This window comes from Lynx canadensis, chromosome F2 (genome assembly GCF_007474595.2).
Source record: "Lynx canadensis isolate LIC74 chromosome F2, mLynCan4.pri.v2, whole genome shotgun sequence".
NCBI classification, from domain to species: Eukaryota; Metazoa; Chordata; class Mammalia; order Carnivora; family Felidae; genus Lynx; species Lynx canadensis.
The window spans coordinates 30,020,496-30,047,331 of NC_044320.2; the positions used below are offsets into that span (position 1 = coordinate 30,020,496).

Sequence of the window (26,836 nt, forward strand, 5' to 3'; positions counted from 1 at the left end):
TCCATGAGGGTCATATACATAAATATCGTATCATGTCAATCAGTATACGTGTTTTAAAACACCCTCCCTAGACTCCACATCTATAGCTCTATTTCACTGCTTCCCTTTCTAGTAAAATTCCTCAAAAGATGTTTATATATGTTGTTTCACTTCTTCTCCCATCTTTTGAGCCCAATGTGGGGCTTGATACCACAACTGTGAGATCATGACCTGAGATGAAATCAAGAGTCAGACGCTTAACTGAGTGATCCACCCAGGCATCCCAATAACCTGCATATTTTGAAAGCCAAAGGGCAATACTCAGTTGTCTCCTTGAACTAACAGCACCATTTGATATACTGCTCTTTCCTGCATGGACCACTCTCCTTCTTTGGCGCCTGGGACACCACTTTCCCTTACTTTCTTCTTCTTTTTGCCATCTCATGGTTCATCTTTCTCCAGCTTCTTTACTTTATCTAAGTTGTCCCAACTTCTACACGTTGAAGTGCCTAAGATTTAGTCTTCCTCATGTCTTTTCCAAATGTACTCACACTCTGATCTCATTCAGTAAATGTTTCTAAATTTCATCAATAGGTTGACAAGATCTAGTTTTCTGTCTCCAGCTTTTACCTGTCTCCTGAATTCCAGATTCATATACACCACTGCCTAATCAGTGTTTCAGTTTAGATGTCTAATAGGCATCTAAAGCATATGTCCAAAGCTAAACTCTTGCCTTCTCTCTAAAACATGTATCTATCACACCCTTTATTTTAGTAAATGGCCTCTCAGTTCTTCTAGACCTTGGAGTCATCTTTGACCCTTTTCTTTCTCATACAGTCCATTAGCAAATTTTGATAGCTCTGTGTTTAAAATATATTCAGAATTTTGTTACTATGCACAACTTTTTCAATGCTATCACTAAGCTGCCATCATCTTTTGCTTGAATCATTTCAGGAGTCTCTTAATTGGCTTCTCTATGCATATGCTTGTTGCCCCCACCTCCCAACCTCTGAAGTGGTCTTTTCAAAGCATAACTCTGATTATGTAATTCTATGCTCAAAATTCTCCAATAGCTTCCCATCTCATTCAGAATACAACCCAAAGTCTTGACTGTGGCTTTCCAGACATTGTCATCTGTCCCATAGCCCCTCTCTGAACACATCTTCTATCATACTTCCTTTTGCTCAATCAGCTCTTGAATTTCTAGTCTCTTTGCTATTTCTCAAGGACATCAACTGCAGTTTTGATTCAGTACCTTTATACTTTTACCTGGAATTTTCCTTTAGAAAACCATACGTTCCCTACTTTCTTCAGGTGTCTTTTCACATTCTACTTTGTCAGAGAGGTCTTTCCTAACAACTTTATATCAATTAGAAGCCTTTCCTCACCATTCTCTAACTTCTACCTTGCATATTGTTCTTCACAGCATTCATCACCACTGGACAAAGTATATATTTATCTGTTTTTATCCATCTCCTTTCCCTTGAATATATGCTTCTTTAGAGAAGATAGTTTTTATATTCCCAAGACCTAGAACAGTGCTTAGCACATTGTTAAGTATTCAATTTATACAGAATGAATGAATAAGTAATTGCCACCTATTAGGTTGAAAGCTCCTATATAGCCTTTACTGATAATATATTCCCATTAATACCTAGCTGAGTGCCTACCATATGGTAAAAATTCAAAATGATAATCAAACTGAATTGCATCTTATTTCTCTCTGCTTCTCAAAAATGCCCTATGTTCCTTATTGGAAAATTTCCATACTGCTACCTAATTGCTTCCTTTCTCTGCCCCCAGCCCACTTCTGCTAGAAGCTTTGGTTGCTATTTCTTTAACTTCCTCTTTTCCTGTCTATATTCTATTACAACTTTAGTATCTGGGCTTCCAGAAAACTTTGCGCCCAATTTATAAATTAAGTTTTATCGTACGTATATATGTACAGGACAAAGCATAATATATATAGGGTTCAGTACTATCCATGGTTTCCGGCATCCACTTGGAGTCCTGGCACGTATCCACTGTACGTGCATGGTAAGCAGTAACAACTATACCAACTGATCCAGAGTAGTATCTCAACTTGCATACTACACATTACCACTTGGATACCTAATAGGGATCTTATTCCGTCTGAAACAGAATTCCTGATTTTAGCACCCATACCTATTCCTTTACCATTCTCCCCCCATATAGTAGTCATCAGTGAGTACCCAGTTTCTTACGCCCAGTGTAGGAATCATGTTTTTATTAATTTTTTTAATGTTTATTTAATTTTGAGAAAGAGCAGGAATTGGGGAGGGGCAGACAGAAAGAGAGAGAGAGGGAGACACAGAATCTGAAGCAGGCTCCAGGCTCTAAACTGTCAGCACAGAGCCCGATGTGGGGCTCAAACCCACGAACTGCGAGATCATGACCTGAGCTGAAGTCGGAGGCTTAACCAACTGAGCCACCCAGGTGCCCCTAGGAATCATTTTTTTTTTTTTTTAAATTGAAACCTTACTCTGAGATAGTAGATTCAGAGGCACTGTAAGAAATAATACAGGGAGATCCAGTGTATCCTTTACTCAGTTTCCTCCAGTGTTCATATGCTGCAAAATTATAGTACAGTCTGGCAATTCCTCAAGTGACTACAGATAGTTACCAGATATCCCAGCAATTCCATCTCTGGGTAAATAACAAAAAAACTGAAAACATATGTCCACACAAAAACTTGCACGTGAATGTTAATAGCAGCATTATTCATAGTAGCCGAAAGGTAGAAACAACCTAAATGTCCATCAATGGATAAGTAGGTAAATCATATGTGGTACAGCAGCATAATAGAATATTATTTGGCCATAGAAAAAAAATGAAGTACGAGTAATGCTACAGCTTGGATGAACTCTGAAAATATTATGCAAAGTGACAAAACGCTACCTATTATATGATTCCATTCATATGAAAGTCCTGAATAGAGAAATCTACAGAGATAGAAAACTGTTGCTTCAGGCCAGGGTTAGAACGAACAAGAGGAAGAGATGAAGAAGTCAAGGTCAGTGTAAGATAATAAGTCTTGGATAGTTTTAAGCATATTTAAAGTCACTCTGGCTGCTGTATCAGAATAAATCATAGGTAGAAAAGAGGGTGAGCAAGCTAATTAGTGAAGAAGCTACCCCAAAAATCAAAGCAAGACATTGACGGTGTTTGGACTAAGGATGTGACTTTGGAGGTGGTGTGAAGTGATCGGATCTGGATATGCTTCAAAGGTTTGAACCAAAGGGTTTGTTAGTAAATTCAATGCAGAATGTAAGAGAAAGAACAAAGTCAAAGGTGATTCCGAGGGGTCTGAGTAACTGAACAGATGGAACTGGCATTCATTGAGATGGGGAAGAGTGCAAACAGCAGGTTTTGATGAGCTACATGGGGGAGTTTTGTTCTGGACATGTTAATAGTGAGATGTTGAGTAGCCAGCTAAATGTATGTGAGTCTGCGGCTAACTAATAGTCTGTGTTGGAGCTATACTTTGGGAGTTGTCAAGGTATAGATTGCACTTAAAGCCCTTAGGTTGAATGATATCAACTAGGGCATTAACGTAGATAGAGAAAAGCTCCAAGACCCACAAGGACTCCAAAATGAAGAGGCCTGAAAGATGAAAACGGACTAGCAAAGGAAACTTCAGAATAAAATCCACATTCCTTATCTTAATCATGACCTAGCCCTTTTCAGAGTCGTTTACCTTACTGTCTAGTCACACAGGATATTTAGCTATTGGAACATACCAAGTCCTTTCCTGTCTCATGGCCTTTGTGTTTGCTAAGCTTTCCACCAGCATAGTTTTACCCTGTCTCCAATTTTCGTGGCTTCCTTCTGTCAGTACAAACTCTCAGTTAAATTGTTACCCTAAGTTTTCTCTTCCCCCCCCCCCCAATTAAACAGGCCCAGCCCGACCACCCCCACTAAATTATGGCTTTTACTATAAACTAAAATTATTTCACTTGTTTCCTGTCTAGAAACGCATCCCACCATAATTTAACAAACGATTACAAAATGATCAATATATGCCAAACGAAACCTCAGGTCTATTCCTTCTTGTACGCAACTTTTCGGAATACGGGAGCCTCATTATCTTGTCCTCTGTCCTCTGTCGCATCCCAATGTAACCGACAATCCCTCAGCAATCAATTCTCAATTTTCAATATTTATTAGCGAAATGCACTGCAGGGCACTGACAAACTTTCAAACGGAAGATCTGGAGCCAGCCGCTCCGCCCAGTACCAGAGCTGCCTAGAGGAAGGACCTACCTTACCTTGGCACGCATGCGCCACTGTTCGCGGAGCGCTACGGGCTGAACCCCTCCCCTTTCCCCCTGGCTTGTTGAACTACTGCTCATGCGCAACCTGGGGCCTGTCTGTTCGTTTGTCGGCGCTATGAATAAAGTTTTAGTGAGCTCAGACTCCCTTTTTCCTTGCCAAGATGGCGGAATACGACTTGACTACTCGTATCGCGCACTTTTTGGATCGGCATCTAGTCTTTCCGTTGCTCGAATTTCTCTCCGTAAAAGAGGTGAGGGGGGCTTTGAGCGCGAGGAAGGCGTGGGAACGCGTGATACACTGGGGAAGGCCGAAAGGCGGTGACTCTAGCCCTAGGCCTGACACGTGTGAGGCGGCCGCCAGTTTGGTCCTGGATCGGGCAGTAAGGATCTGCTGGTAGTTTAGCGTCTTCTCAGTTGATTAGCACCGCAGAATTCGGTTGTGAAGAGAGGGGAAGTGACAGTAGGCAACTTAGGGGGAGAAAGAGGTCTTTGCTTCACTTCTTGACGTGACGGTGCCGGAGGGACTTCCGCGTCGGTTCCTCTCGGAAGTTGATCATTCGCCAGCTTCGCTGGGGTAATGCTTGCTTCCAAAAGCAAATTGATGTGTGAGAGATTTTGATTTTTCTTTCAGAAACTGTGGGAAGGATGTGCTTGGCTTTGTTTTTGTTTGCTGGAACTTTGGAATAATTTTCCTACCCTTAAGTGAAATAGCTAGACTTTAATTTCCATAAAGTTGTGAATTTTTCCCTTAGAGTTTTCCTGGTCTTTCCTGCCACTTCTAGAAGCGTGGCATATTTTGTCGGATGGGGACGCCCTCCTGCCCCCGCCAAAAATTGGACAGTTTTTACTTAACAGTGCTTTTTTCGGTGTATACAGACTTGGAGTAATTTGAGTGTTAACATTCATTTAGCTACTCAAAATATCGTGAGATTAGTCTGTGGTTTTGGTACCTCATTTCAAAACATCTCAACCCTAAAAGTTTTGATATACTGGTCTTAGTTATACCTTGAATTTGTTGGGAAATTGATAACATTTTATTAATTATAATAAAGTAATATTACTGTGATGAAAGGATTCAAATATTGGCCAAAAAAGTAAATGAATTCTTCATGTGAACGCAGATTACAACATAAGTTTACTTAGGGAATTCTAGATTTGGGGAGTAGATTTGTGTGTCCCAAAAGCAATAAGACCAAAAAGCCCTTCAAAGAAACATAACATTGTTCTGATAACTTTTCAAATCTTCCTGGTAGTTACGGTTCATTAGATATGTATACTCCTCATTCACCTGATCCTTTTCGAAATAAATAACACAACTCCAAAGTTGTGATGTTAGGGAACAGCAAAGTTCCCTTACGGGATTGTTAGACAAATTACATGAGATAATGCATATAAAGTACTTAGTCTTGTAGGACAAAGTAAGTACTCGTGAATATTTTCTATTCGGAGGGTAGGCCATCCTGTATGAGAGAGGAGTGAGGCAACCAGTTGGGGTTTTGAGGAGTGAGGTAAGGACAAGAAGTGGAGACTGAGAAAACTGACCAAATACAAGAATTGGTAAGTGTGGATGACCCAACTGAGATTGAAAATCATATAAGAGCTCATGCCAGTCACTCTCAGATTGAAAGGAGCATTGGAAGATGATTGAAGTAGTGTAAACATGTTTGGAGGTAGACATGTAAATATATGTCGTTTAGAGATGGATTGCTGATCAGCAGAGAAAAAGCACAAATGTGATTGAATAGCATTGTTGCCTGCTCTTGAAACATTTTATAGTCATCCTTAGCCAGAACATAGAAAACAGATGATTTTTTTCCCCAGAACTAGGGATTGACACTGAATTGTATTTGGTTTGAGAAAATGGATGGAATCAGTGATACTACTAATGAGGAAATCTTTGAAATAGCTAAAAAATGATATCTAAGCTAATGTGGTGACAACGAAAAAGGGTGATATAAAAATGAGAAAGAGCAGAGGGTACAATGGGATGATGAAGCATTTTAATGATATTGGTGACCAAGATGATGAATTTAAGTTGAAAGTCTTAGAGATGAGGTACTAAGTGAAAGTTGTGAGATAAAGAAATTTTAAGGCTTGAAGGTTTCTTTTTTTTAATGTTTATTTTTGAGAGAGTGCAAGCAGGGAAGGGACGGAGAGGCAAGGGACAGAAGATCCGAAACAGGCTCTGTGCTGACAGCAGAAAGCCTGATGTGGGCTGGAATTCAGGATCTGTGAAATCATGACCTGAGGTGAAGCTGTACGCTTAACCGACTGAGCCACCCAGGTGCTCCAAACCTTGAGTTTTTAAAGATCTTCATTGTGGATGTTGGATTTGTGGAGGATGACAGCAGGAAGAGATGTCAAAAGAATATTTTCAATCTGTTAAAAAGTTGGATCTGTTTCCCAGAGATTGATAGACCACAGATTGGCAAACTATAGCCCGTGAAGCAAATACAGCCCTTTGCCTGTTTTGTATGGTCTGTAAGTTAAAAATAATTTTAACAGATGGACATTTGCAAACATTTTCAGTTATAGAACACTGACTTTATACCCCAATTGAGTGAAACAGTTCCCACCCAAAAAGAATGGCATTCTTCTCATTAGTAGATCTCTTTTACAAAAAATTTTACTCCATTTTTTTTTTTTACTTAGAAAAGAAATTGTGGAAACTCTTACAGTACTTATATAGCCTATCCTAGATTTTTGCTTCTTGGTTTAAAAGTCTAAAATATTTCCTATCTACTCTTTACAGAGTAAGTGTGGGTGGGTATAAGGCAGAATTTAGAGAAGGTGATATAAGCAGATGCAGATTTAAGAGGCTAGTAAGGTCTTAATGGCAGAGGAGCAATGCTTTGAATCTACAGTAGAGACGATGCAAATTAAAAGCTATTAATGGGGTGGCAAGAAGAGGTTGACATGCTAGAGAAAGATGTTTTCACTGAAGATTAGGTTCTCCTGTTTTTTTAAGTAAGCTTTTTATCAGGTATAACATTCATACAGAAAAAAATAATGCCTTTTTTCAGAGTGAACCCACTTGTGTGACCACCATCCAAATCAATAAATAAAACATTACGAACATCCTAAAAACCTTCCTTCTGACCTTTCCTAGTCATTACACCCCCCAAAGGTAAGCACTAGTCCTAGAATAGTTTTGCCTGGTTTTGAAATTAAGCATTGTAGTGCTTTGTATGATTTATTTCCTTCACTGTGAGAGTCATCCAGGATGTTAGGGTAACTGTAGTTCTTTCGTTCCCAGTGCTGAGTGTTAATATGTTAGATGAGTAGACTACAGTTTATCCATTCTAATGTTGATAAACTTGGCTATTACAACTAGTACTGCTATGAACATTCTTGGAAATGCCCTTTGAATATATTCCCCCATTTCTCTTGGGTATCAAGGATCAGAATTACTGGGTGAAAATGTATGTTTGATTTTAGGAGATAAAAACAGTTTTCCATAGTGGTTGTACTTCTGCCAGAAAAGTAAGTGTTCAGTTACTCTACTTCTACATCAACACCAGTATTGCCAGTTTTTTGTGTGTGTGCATGTTTTTTTTTTTTTTTTTTTTAATGTGGCTTTAACTTGCATTTTCTGTGTGATTAATGAAGTTGAGAACGTTTTTTGGTGTTGGCCATTTGGTTATACTCCTGTAAAGTGGGTATTAAAATTTTTAGCCATTTTCAATTATTTTTCTTATATTCTGTAGGAGTTCCTTATATATAGTTTGGAAGTTTCAGTTTTGATCTCATAGCTGTACCATTTGATCACCTTCATCTTTTCACAGGCAGTGAAATGTGGAATCTTCTTGTGTTTTTTCTTTCCTTGACAAAATTAAATTTAGTATGCAGATCTTTTGCTGAAGCCTTATCTTGATGACTGTTTACTTAAAATTTTTTTTTTTTAATTTTGATTACTGTCTCCTTGAATACTGTTGTATAGGATCCTTACATGTTGCTCATTGCACTAAACTTCTCATTTATGTGAGTTTGCTTGTGTGTCTGTTTGATCCCTGTAGTATGGGTTAAATTGTTTCTTGAATTCCTTGCAAAGCAAAAACCTGATATGACATGGCTGACCTAGAGAATGGGTGCTAGTTCTGTTTTAGTGGTGTGGATGGGTAAGGATTATGAAGGATTCAAATGATTTAGCAAAAAAATATGTGGGGGTAGAGGAGAACCCACCTCAGGGAGAGATGGGTAGGCATCATGTGGATGTGAGAGATAACTAAGAAGGTGTGGCAAGGAAACCACTATATATGCTTATCAGTAGAGTTGGTGTGGATATTTATTAGTTTATTTGTGGGAACTTAAACATAGTCATTAGAAAGTAATTTTCTCTTGCAGATCTATAATGAAAAAGAATTATTACAAGGGAAATTGGATCTTCTTAGTGATACCAACATGGTAGACTTTGCTATGGATGTATACAAAAATCTTTATTCTGATGATATTCCACATGGTAAGTTTTGTCATTTGGAACTACAGCTTGTCTTGTGAACTGAGGATATGTGTGTTAAAGTTTTGTGATTTATAAAAGAGCTTTTAGCCAAGAGCCTTTAATGCTATTTGAGGTTATTATGGTTTAAAAGTTCTTTGGATGAAAGGTAATGTGAAGGTTACATGTCATCTAAAGTATATTATTTTCTCACCACAAAAAGTGTGAGACTACTTTAAAACATGGTCTTTAAATATTTTCAGTTTATAGTATGTATCATCAAAATTGTGCTTATGAATGAATTGTCTCCTTGGAATTATCTGAGAATGTGGCTGTTTTTGGTTTGCTAGTAACTTTTTCAGTTAGCATCTGTGTGCCTTAGAGATTTTTTTTTTTTTTTTCCATCTTGAGGCATCTGGGTATAGTCACGGTTCTCATAAATAATGTCCCCAGTCCCAGCATCGTTAGTTCACCTGGGAGAGCTTGTTAGAAATGCAAATTTTGAGGTCATACCCCAGATCTACTTAATCACAAAGTGTTGGCTGAGGCCCAGCACTCAAATTGGAGAACTGCTGTGGTATGGTGTTTTCCACATGTTTCCTATGGTAATAGATGTTCCTTTAAAAAAAAAAAAAAGTTTCCCTGTAAGTTTGAAAAATGCTGTATTATTTCTTCTGTGAGCATGGTATTTTAAAAGATTCTAAGAATGCTTTCAGTACATAAATACAATTTATTTAGTTTAAATTGACATTTTCCATAATTTAAGCACATATCCCCTTCTATGTTTGAGAAACATTGTTCTAGTAATACTTTTTAATGTGTAACACAGAAATTATTATACTAAACATAATCACATTTTTTACTTATATTATAGTAAATGACAGTAGCTCTTTAAATTTTAGTTTGTGATGAAAAAGTTAACTTTTTAAAAAAAATTTTTATTGTTTATTTTTGAGAGAGAGAGAAAGTGCGCGCGGGGGAGGGGCAGAGAGAGAGGGAGACACAATCCCCGAAGCAGGCTCCAGGCTCCGAGCTTCCAGCACAGAGCTCGAAGCGGGGCTCTAACCCACAAACTGCAAGATCATAATCTGAGCTGAGCCGAAGCCACCCAGGCGCCCCAAAAGTTAACTATTTCAGAGTAAAAGTTTAAAGCATGCCTGCAGGGTAGGTTATGTTCAAGTTTTCTGTGGCTCTTCATAATGCAGTAAAAAGAAACTAGAATTGGGTTTGATAGATTACAAAAGTAGGTTTATAGTGAAAAGAGAGATTATTGGTTGGATTTAAAATCCATTCAACCTAATTGAAAATCTATAGTAATGTGTAAACCACTCTGAGTCTCTATTCAGGAACTCCGGGATAATACTCATCTGAGAAAATTCATTGAGAACAAATGAAACACTAGGAGTAAAGTATTTGAAATGTGGAATTAGGTAATTTCTCAGCTGTATTTGTATATTCCTCAGTTTTCCTTAAGAATAAGAAGAGGACTTCTTTATGTGCTTCTGCATTGCTAGAAAGAAAAAAAATGGATTTGCGAGACTTACCGGGTTGGTGGTTCCTGGCATGTGAATATACTAGGGGCAAATAAATCTATGTACAACTGAAATAAATTGAAATTTTTCCAGAGATATTCTCATGGTGAGCAGTATAGTTGAACATTATAGTACTCCTTTGCATTTTTAATTAGCTTTGAGAGAAAAAAGAACCACAGTTGTTGCACAGCTTAAACAGCTTCAGGCAGAAACGGAACCAATTGTGAAGATGTTTGAAGATCCAGAAACTACAAGGCAGATGCAGTCAACCAGGTAACCTCCCTTAATTTGAATTCTAAAAATTCTTTTCTGGATTAATACAAATGTTAATTCAAATTTTATTTAATATCCCATCATAAAAGTTCAGGGTTTAATTGATAACTTTATCTGTTTATTTTCATTTATCCTTATTGTGTATGGACCAGGAATTCCTTAATTAATATTAATACTAATTTTTTTTTTTAACTTCTTTACCAGTTCCCCAAATCTGATCATGCTACAGCAGTTCTGCCTTCCTCCCCTCTTCCTAGGGGACATTTGGCAATGTCTGGTGACATCTTTCATTGTCACAATTGGAGGGGTGCTACTGGCACCTAGCAAGGAGAGGCCAGGAATGCTGCTAAATATCCTACAATGCATTAGACAGTACCCTACCCTCCAATAAAGAATTATCCACCCCAAAAATGTCAGTAGTACTCAGGTTGACATACCTGTGCCTGGGCAATACCTAGAGGGAAACCTGAGCTCACTTTATCATTTGGCTACATTCTCTCATATCCTTCCAACCTCATTGCCCAGCCCACGGAGGGAGGGTGGTGTGGAGCTAATAAAGTTATTTTATTCTTAACTTCTCCTTAATTAGAAATAAACATAGTGCTTGGTTTCCAAAGAATGCATATTGCCTTACTCTGTCTTAATATATATCATTAATTGAAGCCCTTTGAGTTATTAGAAACTTTTTAAAATAAAATCTCCTACTAAAATTGAATATTGCCATTGTGGTAAATCTTAGCTACCAACATATTTACTAGAAGAATTGCTGAAGATTTTGCCATGTTGTATCTTCAGTTTATACAATATATGGCCAAACCAAATATTAAGAGAGATTAATTCTAAGTTGTCATTTGTGATCTGGGGAAGTGTTACTAGATAATTTTTAACAAGACAGCAAATACTACATGATTATTATACTATCTTTTAAGTTTATTTTTTAATTTTATTTTTATTAAAAAATTTTTTTTAATATTTATTTATTTTTGAGAGAGAGAGACAGAGTGTGAGCGTAGGAGGGGCAGAGAGAGAGAGGGAGATCCAGAATCCGAAGCAGGCTCTGGGCTCAGAGCTGTCAGCACAGAGCCCAATGTGGGGCTGGAACTCATGAACCTTGAGATCATGACCTGAGCCGAAGTCAGATGCCCAACTGACTGAGCCACCCAGGCACCCCATCTTACAAGTTTATTTATTTTGAGAGAGAGAGCACAGGTCTACGTGTGTGCATTCAAGCTGGGGAGGGGCAGAGAGTGAGGGAGAGAGAATCCCAAGTGGGCTCTGAGCTGTCAGCGCAGGGCCTGACACGGAAGCTCAAACTCACGCTTGGTGAGATCATGACCTGAGCCGAAATCAAGAATTGGCACATCACCCAGGAGCCCATATACCATATTACAGTGTAGCCTGCTATATTACTAATATACACTGTGTTATACTACATATATATACACAGATTTTATATACACACACACACAGATAGCTATACATAAGATATATATGATTGCTTAGTAAGATAAAGCCATCTGTGTGTGTGTGTATATATGTATATATATATACACGTGTGTATATATATATATATATACATACACATGTATATATATGTATGTATATATACACACACACACACACACACTACATGTATACACTTATAATGATTTAGACCTTCAGTCACATGTAAATGCCCACAAAGGAACAGCTGAAATAATCCAGCTGTTAGGGGACAATCAAAAATTTAGAATTTAAATTCTGAATTTATTCTAGTCACTTAAATACGAGGAAGTAATGAGATTTGGGTTGAATAAGATGAATATAGATTTATTCACCAAATATTAGCACTCCTTGCAGTTTAATAGGCATGGCATTGAGATAAATGAAAGAATGGAATTGTTTTAAAAACTTGTGATTAAACTACTTATTTTCAAAGTAATAACCTCTTCCTGCCAATTTGTTTTTAAATTTTGTTCAACATATTGTATTTCTCATACTTTCCCAGAAATACCCAATCAACCAAAGGACAGTGATTACATACTAAAAGGTACAAGGAGTATGACACAAGTTATTCACTATGATCCACAAGAAATGTTAAGCTTTTTTTGAAATCTTATGTTAAAAAGTTATACAGTTTCATATTCAGTATTATAATATACCCATGTTGATTTTGGTGATGATATTATATTCCTTCCCCATTAAATCTCAAGTAAAATTATGTTCCAGAAAAACATTCCACAGCATTCCCTCTTGTGGTAAGCATAAGAAAATGTTTCCTGTTTTGAAAATGCGCAGAAAGTGGGTCACTGTGCCATCTATCACTTGTTCCTTGGTGTCTTTGTCATCATTTTGTCTTTTACCCGCCTGGCAACATCTTAGTTATGCAAAGCTAATTTAAGAAAAGTTAAATTGGATTGACACTAGTTGGATAATAATTATACAGGGTGTGTAGCATAGATATATAAGTTAAGCATAATTGATTAATCTTGTAATGTTCTGTTTATTTGATTCTGGAAGACTTACTTTGTTTCTAGTGTTTAAGTATTAAGATACGTAGATGGCTTTATGTGGGTAATAGGAATGTTTGGATATGCTCATTTTGTTTTCTGTGGCCTATCAAATCAGTAATTTTTGTTTCTAATTTAGAGATGGTCGGATGCTGTTTGACTACCTAGCGGACAAGCATGGTGTAAGTGGTATTTTAAAAGTTTTCTAATTTTCCCATTTATAATTCATTCTACTTTAAATCATTGTTAAGAATGCATTTGATGGCAGTTGTATTCACGTTGGCAATGATTCCACAAATCTGACAAAACATATTTAAGTGATATATTGGTCAATAAAGGGGCTCTTTATTATCTTTAAAAAAAAAAAATTTCTTTAGGGCACCTGGGTGGTTTAGTCGGTTAAGTGTCCAACTCTTGGTTTCAGCTCAGGTCATGATCTCAGTGGTTCGGGGGTTTGAGCCCTGTGTCGGACTCCCTGCTGACAAGGGAGAGCCTACTTGGGATTCTCTCTCTCTCTCTCTCTCTCTCTCTCTCTCTCTCTCTCTCTCTCAAAATAAATAAATAAATAACACTTAAAAAAAATTTCTTTAGTTGTCCTGTTTCAATAAGGTTAATTAAAGAATAGTGCTGTAAAGACAGGTTTGTGGCTTAACAAGAATACAATTTCCAGATTGACTTATTAAATATATGATATGTTTTCAAAACATCAGTTTTTAAAATTGGTGCTGATAAGAAAATGAGATGCTTACACTTACCTTTATTTTTTTATAAATATTATTTTGAGTGAGAGTGTGAGCGCAAGTGTGCGTGTGAGTGAGGTGGGGCAGAGAGGTAAGGAGAGAGAATCCTAAGTAGATACCACACTCAGGTCATCATGGAGCCCAACATGGGGCTGGAACTCATGACCCTGAGATCATGACCTGAGCCAATATCAGGAATTAAGGGTCAGATGCTTAACTGACTGAGCTACCCAGGCGCCCCACTTAAACTTACCTTAAATCATAGAAATTCTCAAAACTTTTTATTTTTCCTAGAATACTCAAGTAATAGGTACCATTTATTTTTCATGGATTAACAAATAAAGATAGAACTAAATTTGAATTAGAAATGCTTTGAGCAGAATTAAGTAATACTTTGGCTGCCTTGTGGAATATAGTAGCTCTTGACATTATCAAGGTCTTCATAAATACCCAATAAGGGAATTTTATTGTAGGCTTTTCTAGTCATCTCCCAGTCTCCCTTCCCTTGTGTTAACTCAAACCATAAGGATTTACATATAATTAATTCTTTAACTTGCGTTCAAGTTTTATCTCTCATTTAACAATTACTTTAGCAGGAGGTATGCTGACCACTGTGCAAATTATTCTTTCTGGTTTCCATATAGAATGTTTGGTGTATTTGATAATGTTCTAGTTCGGAGTCCTTCTCTTAGATTTCTTCACTTTCACTTTGCTTGCATAGCTAATGTTAATATTTCGTGTCATTTGGAGGCCAGTTTTCACAGAGAATTGAAGTTTACTGTACATATTATTTGCACAGAATCACAAGACTGTATAGGGATGCATATATTTGGTAGTTATCTAAGCTCATTAACCAGCTGGGAGACCTTCCCACTGCAATTCAGATTTGGATTGCAAGAAATTAGGTATTGTAGAATTTGTAACTCTTTGAGACCAGAATTGTGAATGCTAAATCCACCAATTCCTAACATATGTTTTAAGAGTCATATGTATTTCTGATCATGGATTTTGTTTTTGTTTTTTGTGACACTTGGCATACAGAGAATTGACTTCTAGGGACATTTAAAGGAGTGAATGGTTTGAATTTTAAAACTCAAAGTTAGAAATAGAACTGATGCTTTTTCTTTTCTTTTTTTAGTTTAGGCAGGAATATTTAGATACACTCTACAGATATGCAAAATTCCAGTATGAATGTGGGAATTACTCTGGAGCAGCAGAATATCTTTACTTCTTTAGAGTGTTGGTAAGTAATTTTTTTTTCTTTCAGATTTTGTAGGTTTTACTTGCTTTGTCAAAACATGTCTATAGATTTGAGTCTGTACATTAACTTTTCAAGAATTCTTGGGGAAAGGAAAAAATAAAACTTTTCCTAACAAAGAACAAATAGAAATAGGAAAGCTTATATCAGGACCTCAAAATTTGAAGAAAGATTTAACTTGTCCTTGAAATCCAAAAGTAGGAGCCACTAATTTGTTATTTTATGTATAATTGTATGATTTTAACATTAGCAAAATTCTATCTTATAATCAATTTGTTATGTTACTGTGCAGCACAGTGAGCAGCACATTGTGGGTACTTAATAAATATTTATTGCATAAATCCATTATTCCTAACTTTAATTCATTATTTTATGCTGTATATCTCCCTTGAGTTGTTTTTTTTTTTTAATTTTTTTTTTTTTAACGTTTATTTATTTTTGAGACAGAGAGAGACAGAGCATGAACGGGGGAGGGTCAGAGAGAGGGAGACACAGAATCTGAAACAGGCTTCAGGCTCTGAGCTGTCAGCACAGAGCCCGACGCGGGGCTCGAACCCACGGACCATGAGATCATGACCTGAGCCGAAGTCGGACGCTTAACCGACCGAGCCACCCAGGCGCCCCTTGAGTTTGTTTTAAACACTATGGAATTCTTAGGATATTTGAAAAAAAATTACACCTTAATAGTAACTTTTTTCCATTTACTTCTGTACTCAGCTGAGTTTAGAATATGAAACTCTGTGTGTGTGTGTGTATGTGTGTGTGTGTGTGTGTGTGAGTGAGAGAGAGAGAGAGAGAGAGAGAGAGAGAGTGAGTGTGTTTAATGTAGGAGGTAGGTGAGTTTAAATGGTATTATTAGAGCAAATTTCTAACCATAAAGAATCCTATTTGTTATTTTCATTTGGCTATTTGACATGTTCCTAGATTACTGCCTTTTTAAAAATTTTTCAATGTTTATTTTGAGAGAGACAGGGATCGGGGAGGGGCAGAGCGAGAGAGAATCCCACGCATGCTCCATGCTCTTAGCACAGAACCCATAGCCTGATGTGCGACTTGAGGAACCATGAGACCATTACCTGAGCTGAAATCAAGAGTTGGACTCTTAACCAACTGAGCCACCCAGGTGCCCCTAGATTTAGGGCTTTTATTTGGGAGGAAGGAGAGTTCCATGAAGCCACAGAAAAAAATCAGCATTTGAAATGAAAAGATCTCTTTCTCATTTTGCCTTCTGTGTAGGTAATTGTATTAATAAATGCCTTGTGGAGTTATCAAAATGCCCTTGTTTTTAACTAACTTCTCATTTGAAGAATTACAATTTGTTACTCACCCTGGGTTAATAAGCAAGTACCTAAGTCTCTGATTTCTCTAGTTAATCCTAGATGTTGGGAAATGATCTCTTAAGACAGGGACTTGACTGTTTTCTAACCTTGGAAGAGTCTGTTTCTTCTGTCTCTGTTTTCTGGTGCCTTTCTTTTTTTTTTTAGCTGCATATGTCACAAAGAAAAGATGTAGGGCTGCTATCTTTGGTTGTTTTCCAGGAAATTAAATTTTCTTTTGGGGGGGAGCAGGGAAAGGGAAGAGATTGATATGTTATTAATTCAAATAATTCCTACACTTAAAAAAAGTACTTAGAGAATTTCATTTTTTAAAACTACCGTCTATCTTTCAAAGAAATAAAGATTTTCAGTTTATTTCCAAGTTTGATTTGAAAAAAAATTATTTTTCTCTTGCTCCCGTTTGTGAATATTCTTAATTTGCAGATTAGCTGTGGTTAGCTTGCAAGTGCATTGAAGGTAATCAGTGATGCTAAACTTGTAGTGGCTTATCAGAAAATTCCATCAGTTTTACTTTGAATATTATGAAGGATTTAGGAGAGCAAAAGTTGATTACTTTGGAAATGTAAACAGCTTAGACCAGGATTGTAAAATCAGAAGCCTGATATGATTACAGGTACATGAAAAGAGTTGGTTATTCATATCATTTGTTAATGCTGGGAGTGAATTTTGAGAATGAAGATTTAGTGTCATGTTAGAGTTCTAGCACAGTAAATTTATTGTTGCTGGTCAGTGAGTGAATGTGCCATTTTGCTAAGACATGGAAACTTAAGGTAACTGCTGGAAATCCAGATATTGAAACTCTTCTAGCATATCCATCCTTGAAAGCAGGTCGGTATGAAGAGCCAACTGTAATGACATGGACTTGAGCCAGAGTAGTACGCATGAATCTTTGGGGGATTAAAAAACTTTCTATGCTGTTACAAAAAGCTTTTATCCTAACAAATATAACATTCTAGTCTTAATAGTATATTATATGTAGTAATATTTTGTAATTAGTCTGACAGTTTCTACAAATGCTCGTGAAGTTTTTATACTTACCTTTTTTTTTTTTTTAAATGTGAAGATCTAAGTTAGTTTCCTAACTTAAAAAAAAACTCAATTTTAAACCTTTGCATTACCTAACAGGTCTTGTGTTGGAACTCAAATGACATTTGTTAGGTGATTGATTACCATGATTTGAGCACAAAATCAGTGTTTTACGTTAAGAGCAGTTAAACTAGAGTGATTAGATAGTGCTTAGAAATTAGGTGAAATTTATTTTTAAATTCATGTCCCATATGTGTGACAAGACATTTGAGTAGCTGGGAGTTGGTTACTTTCTGTTGGCATATTGATAGAGGCTAACAAAGCTAAGTTTTAAAAAATGGATAATTTTACTTCTCCTTTTCTTTTGTTTGGATAGGCATTACTATAAAATCTATGTATATGTGAAATCTTGTTAATAGCAAAGATTAAAAATCCTGGTTTTGATTTGGGATGAATAATGTCAGTGTTTTACATGTTAGTTATTTACTTTTATTTTTTTGTAATAGCCTTCTTTTTTTCATTTCTAAATTCTTGTCTGGTGGTTGGGTATTCTTTTAAATCTATAGTTAGGGAAACATAAGATATGAAAGAACCATTGTAACTATGATCTGAGATTAGAATTTGACTCTCCAGGTGACCTATTGTAGGTCAGTGTTGTGTAAATTAAAGCAGTGTGACCTCGGAATCTACCTTTATTTTTAAAAAGTTTCGTGGTTTTTAGAATACATCAAGCAGTGTTTACATGCACCCTATATGGTTGTACTCTGAGAAATGCATTAATTTGGAATGAAATGGTAGAGCAGATTTAGTAGGAATTTTTGAACATTTTTGTTTTAAAAGTTATTTTAAAAAATTAATAAAGGGGCGCCTGGGTGGCGCAGTCGGTTAAGCGTCCGACTTCAGCCAGGTCACGATCTCGCGGTCCGTGAGTTCGAGCCCCGCGTCGGGCTCTGTGCTGACTGCTCAGAGCCTGGAGCCTGTTTCCGATTCTGTGTCTCCCTCTCTCTCTGCCCCTCCCCCGTTCATGCTCTGTCTCTCTCTGTCCCAAAAATAAATAAACGTTGAAAAAAAAAATTAAAAAAAAATTAATAAAAGGTATTAACACTGTATTTTAATTATTTTGTGAAAATCTGCCTTCTCTGTGGCCTCTGACTCTAAAATATAACCCTCCCTTCATCCAGCAGCTATTTGAAATAAAAGTGATTTTAAGATGCTAGAACTATTTGTGATCATGTTTTACTAGCATGGTTTTTTTGTTGTTTTCACTCAGAATTTTAAATTTATCTCCTGTAAGTACATGCCATTTGGTTTAAAGGTACTTTTCCTTGACTTAAGAAAGCTTAAGTAATGATGACTTTTGGAAGCTTTAGGATCTTAGGTGATGTTTTGGGTCTGATGTGCTCTGTTTGATAATGTTGGTGTAAAAGATGTTTGGGGCACCTGGGTGGCTCAGTTGGTGTTAAGTGTCTGACTCTTGATTTCGGCTCAGGTCATGATCTCAGTTTTTAGTTCATGAGTTTCAGCCCAGTGTCAGGCTCTGCACTGACAGCATGGAATCTGCTTAGGATTCTCAGTCTCCCTCTCTTTCTGCCCCTCCCCTGCTCCCTTGCATGCTCTCTGTCTCTCAAAACTAAACATTTTTTAAAAAGTTATCTGTTTCATATTGATTTTCAGATACATAGATTATCACATTTTAATACCAAACTGGGTTGTGTCTTAAATTGGTTGTGTTTTGGAAACATAAATAATAGTGTATCTTAAGATTGATGGCGTCTTAAATTTGATAAAATATTCCTCAGATTTTAAAGTAAGGATCAAACATTTCATCCTTTATAATTTGAACAGTGATTTTATGGATTTCTGTAAATCAATTTTTAAATTTCACTGAGTTTTGACAAATGAATATACTTGTACAACTATCACCATATCAAGATAAAGAATATTTCTGTTAATGCAGAAAGACCCATTATGCCCCCTTGTAGTCACACCTCACCCTGATTTTATCCACTGATCTGTTGTCCATCCCTATAGATTAGTTTTGTTTGTTCTAGAATTGTATGTAAGTGGGATGAAATATGTAAGCTTGTGCCTGGCTCGCTTTGACCAGCAAGTTTTTAAGTTTCATTTCTGTTACTGTGTGCATCAGAGTTGATTCTTGATGCGCCTGGGAGGCTCAGTCAGTTGAGCATCTGACTCTTGATTTCAGCTCAGGTTATTGTCCCAGGATCTAGCCACACATTGGGTTCTGTGGTGGGTGTGGTGCCTACTTAAGATTTTTTTCCATCTGCTTCTCTCCCCAACTCACACGCACGTGCTCTCTCTCTCTCTGTGTCTCTTTGTCTCTCTGTCTAAAAATAAGTAAATAAATAATAAAAAAAAGTTTGATTCTTTTTATTGGTGCATAGTATTCCATTCTATGACTATACTAGAATTTATTTGTTGATGATCATTTGGATTACTTCCAGTTATCTTAAAAATAAAATTGCCATGAATATTCAAGTACATGTGGTATCTTTTTTTGTGGACCTATATTCTAATGATAATAAGAATCAGTGGTTTCATGGGTATGTTTCAAAATTTAATTTATGAATTTAGTGTCTGTTATTAGAGTTTGCTGAATGTTACTCAGTACATTTGAGTTAATTACTGCTGTCAAAGTCCTTAATAGGTGTTTTGGCCTTGTGACTCTTTTCCATCGGTGACAAGAAGAGGTAGGGTGCTCTACCCTTTTTGTAGGTTTAGATTGTGGTATAAATTTATATCTTTCATGATTAGAAGTATAACTTTGGGGATGCCTAGGTGGTTTAGTTGGTTAAGCTTCAGGCTCTTGGTTTCGGCTCAAGTCATGATCTTGCAGTTTGTGAGATAGAGCCCGTGCCTGCCTCCGCACTGACCAGCATAGAGCCTGCTTGGGATTCTGTCTCTCCCTCTCTGCTCCTCCCTGCTTGCGTCCACACTCTCTCTCTCAAATAAACTTAAAAAAAAAGTTTAATTTTGGGGGAATTACGGTCTCCCATGTGTCAGGTTCCCCTCTTTAATTAAAATGGAAAATATTTACCTTTATAGTGTTTTTATTAGGATTATATATGAAAATTAACGTTTATTGCTCAGTATGTATACCTTTGATTATTATTATTATTATTATTATTATTATTATCCAGTAGACCTGCTTTTCCCTCTGTCTCTTTCTGACCCTTTTCATTTGTGTCATAATTTGGATATTTTTTTCTAAAAATAATTTTTCTAAATTGTGAATAAAATTCACAAGTCTGGATTTGCCACACATTTATTCCAGTGATTTTAACAACAGGTATCCTTTGAATCTAACTGGTTTCCAAAGTTTTAGGTGCCTAAAATTTGATTAGTGTATAAATTACCAAAAATGGGTTAAACTAAAACACTGGTGCTGTGTCCTAGTTTTAAATCACTCTTTCTGATTTAGACTGAATATCAAATGGCTGAGGTTTTTTTGTAAATTAAGTTAAATGGAAGCTGTTTGAATCAGTTTAGCCAATGTGAACCAATAAGAACTTAGATAATTACAGTTTGGGGTAGAAAGCTACAGGTCTTTTAGTAGGCAAGATAGATATGTAAAGTATAAAATGTACAGCATCTTTTTTTTCCAGAGTATTCAGAATATAATTAATTATGATTGCCTAAACAGGTTCCAGCAACCGATAGAAACGCTTTGAGTTCACTCTGGGGGAAACTGGCCTCTGAGATCTTAATGCAGAACTGGGATGCAGCTATGGAAGACCTTACACGGTTAAAAGAGACCATAGATAATAATGTGAGTTACATTTTTCCATGGTGATTCTCTGCAATTTCTGTGTGACCTTCATACTTTCTGATGAGGAAAACACTGTGTACTTTAAAAAACAGAAGGGTGGGGAGAGGAAGGAAACTGTTCAGATTAGCTTTTGTTGACTTGACATACAAATCACAGTGGGTTAGTGGATTGACTAGTTTCACTGAATCTCCTTGAGAGAAACTATCAAACTTCTTTTGGCTCTTAGAGAAAAGAACTGTTTTCATTTCTCTTACAGCTACTGTGCCTTTTTTATTTGTACAGTGAAAATGGCGTAATACTATTAGTGCCACCTCAGTAATAAGTCCTCAATAAGACAGTTTTCATCTATAATTATTTCTGATAAAAGCACTTACTATGGAGTATTTAGTTCAGTCTGCTTTTAAAATGTTTTCTGAAATGGGTATAATTTACAGCTTCTGGCTTAGCAGAATTATTGAATTTATCTCTCAGAACAGGGAGATAATTTCTAGTGTCGAGATTTGTGCAGATAGTAGAGGGTCCAGGGGTTAGGACTTTGATCATAAGGGCTCTAGGGTATGCCTCAGAAGGTTCTCATTTTTAACTAAAATTCTGAGATCAGTGTTTATTCTTTTATTCTCTTGCCTCTTTCTCATATTAATATTTCCTATGTACTTATTTTTTAACTCTGTAGTCTGTGAGTTCCCCACTTCAGTCTCTTCAGCAGCGAACATGGCTCATCCACTGGTCTCTTTTTGTTTTCTTCAACCACCCCAAAGGGCGTGATAATATTATTGATCTCTTCCTTTACCAGCCACAGTAAGTTATTTTACTATATAATTTGGTTTTAGTCATATGAAATAATATGGATTTTTTTTTTAAACTTAAAAATGTACTTCTAACATTTGAATTTGTTGTCAACCTTTTTTCCCTTCATGTGGTAGGGAAACTTTATTGTTAAAGTTTACACGTAACTCTAAATTTTTTGAAAAAAGTATACTTTAAGATCATTGAAGTGCTATTTAGTGTGCTTCCTGGGCCAGCAGCATAGGCATCATGTAGAATCTTAGGCCTCGCCCTAGAAAAACTAAATCAGAATCTGCATCTTAACAAGATCCCAGGTAATTAATATATTAATTAAAGCTTTAAAATTAGGCTCCATACCAAATTACTAGAAGAAATATATACATCCTAGAATCCTTTATATCATCATTGCTCCATTATCCAGCTTTTGGTGATGAGAAATTTACTGCTTTATGAACATTGTTAGCTATATCATTTTTTTAAATTTAGTTTTCCATTTGAGCTTAGGTGCCTCTGAATCTTATTTGCTTAGAACACCGGAAAACAAGACTGCTTTGTGAAAACACTTCAGATATTTGAAGATAATTTTTCCTTATCTCTTCTTTCAGGCTAAGTATCTATGGTTTTATCAATATTTAATTTTTCAGACTCTTTAGTATTTTGGTTGCCTTTCTTAGATAACAATGCCAGTTTATCCATAGCCTTCTTAAAATAAGAATCTTCAGAATTCTAGGTTTGTTACTTAAATTTTATAGGTTACTGGGGCAATATTAGCTTCTTGACCTGTACATGTGCTTATATAAATATAGCCCAAGATTGCAATAACACTTTAGCATTTGTTTCATGGTATGCCATATATTGACTATCTTGTTAGCTAAACTTGATATAAACACTTGAGCCATAGGTTTTGTTATATCTTACCCTAAATGAAGATGTAGTTCTATTTCACTTGATTTTTGTTTATTATTGTCTGTCAAATTATCAGATTTTAACATTTTTCTCTAAAATGTATATTTATTTTAATTTATAAAAGTATACCTTAGAAATAGTTGGTGTAATACCCTTCTGATACAAAACGTCAGTGACGATTGAGCAACCTGTTTTTAATTTTTGTAATTTTCAGTCTTGAAAATAATATCTGTGGCAATATATTTGGATAAATTGATGAGATAATCTAAACTGAGTCCCATTAATAAATGTGACTTTAATTAATAAGTATACTTCAAATACTCATTTTAGTAAGATTTTTCAGACTAATATATTTGACCTCCTCAGTGAAATTGTTATCGTAATCAGTAGCACTTTGAATTTAAGAGAAATTAAGTTGTTAATGGTAATACAGATAAATAATATTCAGCGAACTGAGAAATGCCAGTAATTATTTTTAGGGAAAATTAGGGAGCCAATTTTAAATGGTGTATATTATATTCTCTGCATTAGATGCTAAATGTTCCCCTGGATTTGGTAAAAAGTACTTTTAACAGAAATAGACCTGTTTTATTTTGCATTGCAATGTAAATTGAATATTAATGTATTTAGTCAGTATAAATGACATGGTGACCCAGTATGTTAAAACTAAACATGGGCAGAGGAGTTTTTGAAACAGGAAATTATGTTTTTCTTTCCTTGAAAAAAAGAAAAAAAAAAACCTACATGGCATTAGGTAAAAAACAATTTTTGATCTTTGCCTGCATCCCATTTTAAATATAAATTACAAGAGGTGAAAATTTATTTTTTATAACATTGTATTTATTTTTCTATTTGAGATATTTTATAGTATTTTATAGTATTTAAGCATGCCTTCTAGATTTACATTATTCACTAATGTGTTCATAATAGCCTCATTCTTAGCTGTTATACCTTAAAGAAATCATATTTGTGGGAAATTCATTATTAAAATTATATATATAGTTTTAAAATTATAATTGTATTTGAGTATTATGCCTTGATAAATTGTTTATAATCTGGAAAGTTATATAAATCATAGTCTGTATGTTGAATTAAGTAAAAGACTAATGCAAAAGATTAAAAAGACAAAGCCCAAAATAACTGTAAACTAAAATAAGATTCTACAAGGGTGTAATACTTGTTCTGGCTTTTAGCATAGAAAGCTCAGCAGCTTTACTTGGTAGTGTCTTAAAGGTAGATTTATGAAGGTAGAAGCTGAACCATCCTCAGAAAGACTGATGTGTAAAACCAGAATACCATCAGTAATTTATAATGAGAAGTGTAAGTGGTAAGAGTTCTCACCCTATAGATTTAACACATAGGAAGCTGTGTAATAAACATAAGATTGCTTATGTTTATGCTTAGAATCAGAATGCAAAGTTTAATTATGTGGGTGGACTGTTAATGGCACCATCAGGTTAAGCTGGCCTAGTATATCTATCTTCACAATAGGACTATTGCACTGGGACCAGATGATGAACATTTTTGACATATGTTACTCTCAACATTTGGATGGGCATTTCCTAGATTTGCTTTTTTATTTCTCTTTTCTTGATTCCATTTCAGATCAGTATTTCCCACTGTGTTCCTACCCCCACCCCCCATTCTGATTTAAGTATGTTAATGTCTTTTATCAAGTTCTTCTCAAGTTTTATTTGGTAGCTTTCTCTTACCAGAGATTAAACTGATTAATCTCCCTCTGCTGTGGTGAATTGTTTATTTAATCCTCTCAGGGCAGTGATTCTTGAGAGGTACCTTTTGGGAAGTACTTTTGTGCAATCATTACATTTTAGAAAAGGCTTATTTATTTGTGATACTGACAATTACAATCTATCTCATGCAGTGATTGAGACACAACAATAGTGGACAAATCTGGAGTATTTGTAATTACTAGTAAAATTACTAGTAAATCATTGCAAGAAATTTGGGAATGTTGATTGGTAAAATAGCTACATATCTGTTTTTAATGTTAAACTATGCATCTTTTAGAAAAGATGTTTTCTGAGAATTTCACACAAGAATTAAGGATATATTTCTCGTTATTTATGGAGATTTAAGCAAACATGCATTTAAATGAGAAGAGATTAAAAATAACACAAACATTAATATTTTGTCTCTTTCCTGATTAATAAAACCTGTAAGATTGTCTTAAGAGTTGATTGGTATCCCCAAAATCAGGTGTGTGAGGATGAACCTGCCATGAAGAGCAAATTTAACCCACACTTTGGCCTGTAATATGTGGCTATAATCCTGACACCTAGGGGATGAGTTAAGGATAAGGGCAGCTCTTCCTGAATTAAGCCATTGGAATCATTAGGAATTGGCTTTCCAGGGTACTGCTTATTAGTAGACCCACTCTTCTGTGTTTTTTGCAGTTACATCTGTATTTAGAAAGGAACATTATATTAAATAGGTAGGCTTTTTGAATATTTCCAAGTAATGAAAACATGCAAACAAGAAAAATGAAAGTATTCAGGGGCGCCTGGGTGGCTCAGTTGGTTAAGTGTCTGACTTTGTCTCAGGTCATGATCTCACAGTTCGTGAGTTCAAGCCCTGCATCAGGCTCTTTGCTAATAGCTCAGAGCCTGGAGCCTGCTTCAGATTCTGTGTGTCCCTCTGTCTCTTCCCCTTTCCCGCTTGTTCTCTTTCTCTCTCTCTCTCTGTCTCTCAAAAATAAACATTAAAAAAAGTATTCTTAAAAAAAAAAAAGAAAAAGAAAAGTGTTCAAACCCACTGTGAAAATTATGTAATACAAACAAGAGGGAAACAATACAGATTAATTCCTGACAATTTTATGGCTCATATGAAATTTTAAAAGCATATGTTTAATTCATTAGTAGAACCGTTTGTTATGGATACTAGAAATACAAGGGTAGTTCAGTTGAGATTACAGAAAGTGTTAAGATAAAAATCAAACTTTTCAAAAGGCAAATAATGCAAAAATGTAGATTATTTTAAAAAACTCCAGTGTAGTTAACATACAAGGTTATATTAATTTCAGGTGTACAATATATTGACTCAACAATTCTATACATTTCTAAGTGCCCATCACAATAAGTGTACTCTTAATCCCATTCACCCATTTCACCCATCTCCCCACCCACCTCTCTGGTAGCCACCACTTCTGTATAGTTAAGAGTCTGTTTTTTGGTTTATCTCTTTTTTTCTTTGTTTTTCTCAAATTCCACATGAGTGAAATCATGGTATTTCCTTTCTCTGAATGATTTACTTCACTTACTGTTATGTTGCAAATGGCAAGATGTCCTTTTTTATGGCTGAGTAATATTCCAGTGTGTGTGTGTGTGTGTGTGTGTGTGTGTGTGTGTGTACTACATTTTTTATCTACTTAACTTAGGCTGTTTCCACAACTTGGGTATTGTTAATAATGCTGCAGTAAACAAGGAGTGCATATATTTTTTCAAATTAGCTTTTTAATATTTGGGTAAATTATTGGATCAAATGGTGATTATATTTTTAATTTTTTGAGGAATCATCATACTGTTTTCCAGAGTGGCTACAGCAGTTTGTATTGCCATCAGTAGTGCATGGTTCTTATATCCTCGCAAACGCCTGTTGTTTATTGTGTTTTTTATTTTAGCCATTCTGACAGGTGTGAGGTGATACCTACTTTTGTTTATTTGCATTTTTCTTGATGAGAGATGTTAAGCATCATTTCATGTTCTGTTGGCCATCTGTATTTTATTTTTACTTATTTTGTAATGTTTACTTACTTATTTTGAGAGTGTGTGTGCACACGTACGTACGTGCTGCGCTGGTGGGGGAGGGGCTGAGAGGGAGAGACAATCCCAAGCAGGCTCCACACTCAGCACTTGATCCCAAAGCAGATTATGACCTGAGCTGAAACCAAGAGTCAGGTGCTTAACCAACTGAGCCACCCAGGTGCCCCTCTTTTACCCGTTTAAAAATTATTACTATTATTATTACTACTACT

At 35.8% G+C, this 26,836-nt stretch overlaps 1 protein-coding gene across 1 annotated transcript in view; it reads left to right on the forward strand.

The window, feature by feature from the left end:
* Positions 1-4,406: 4,406 nt before the first annotated feature.
* Positions 4,407-26,836, forward strand: part of EIF3E (eukaryotic translation initiation factor 3 subunit E) — a 55,263-nt gene continuing 32,833 nt past the window's right edge. Inside the window, exons 1-7 of the mRNA XM_030303949.1 lie at positions 4,407-4,524; positions 8,618-8,732; positions 10,396-10,513; positions 13,142-13,184; positions 14,881-14,985; positions 21,028-21,153; positions 21,827-21,951. Coding sequence (XP_030159809.1) covers positions 4,435-4,524; positions 8,618-8,732; positions 10,396-10,513; positions 13,142-13,184; positions 14,881-14,985; positions 21,028-21,153; positions 21,827-21,951 — 722 coding nt within the window. The 5' untranslated portion in view covers positions 4,407-4,434. The remainder of the gene's footprint in view (positions 4,525-8,617; positions 8,733-10,395; positions 10,514-13,141; positions 13,185-14,880; positions 14,986-21,027; positions 21,154-21,826; positions 21,952-26,836) is intronic.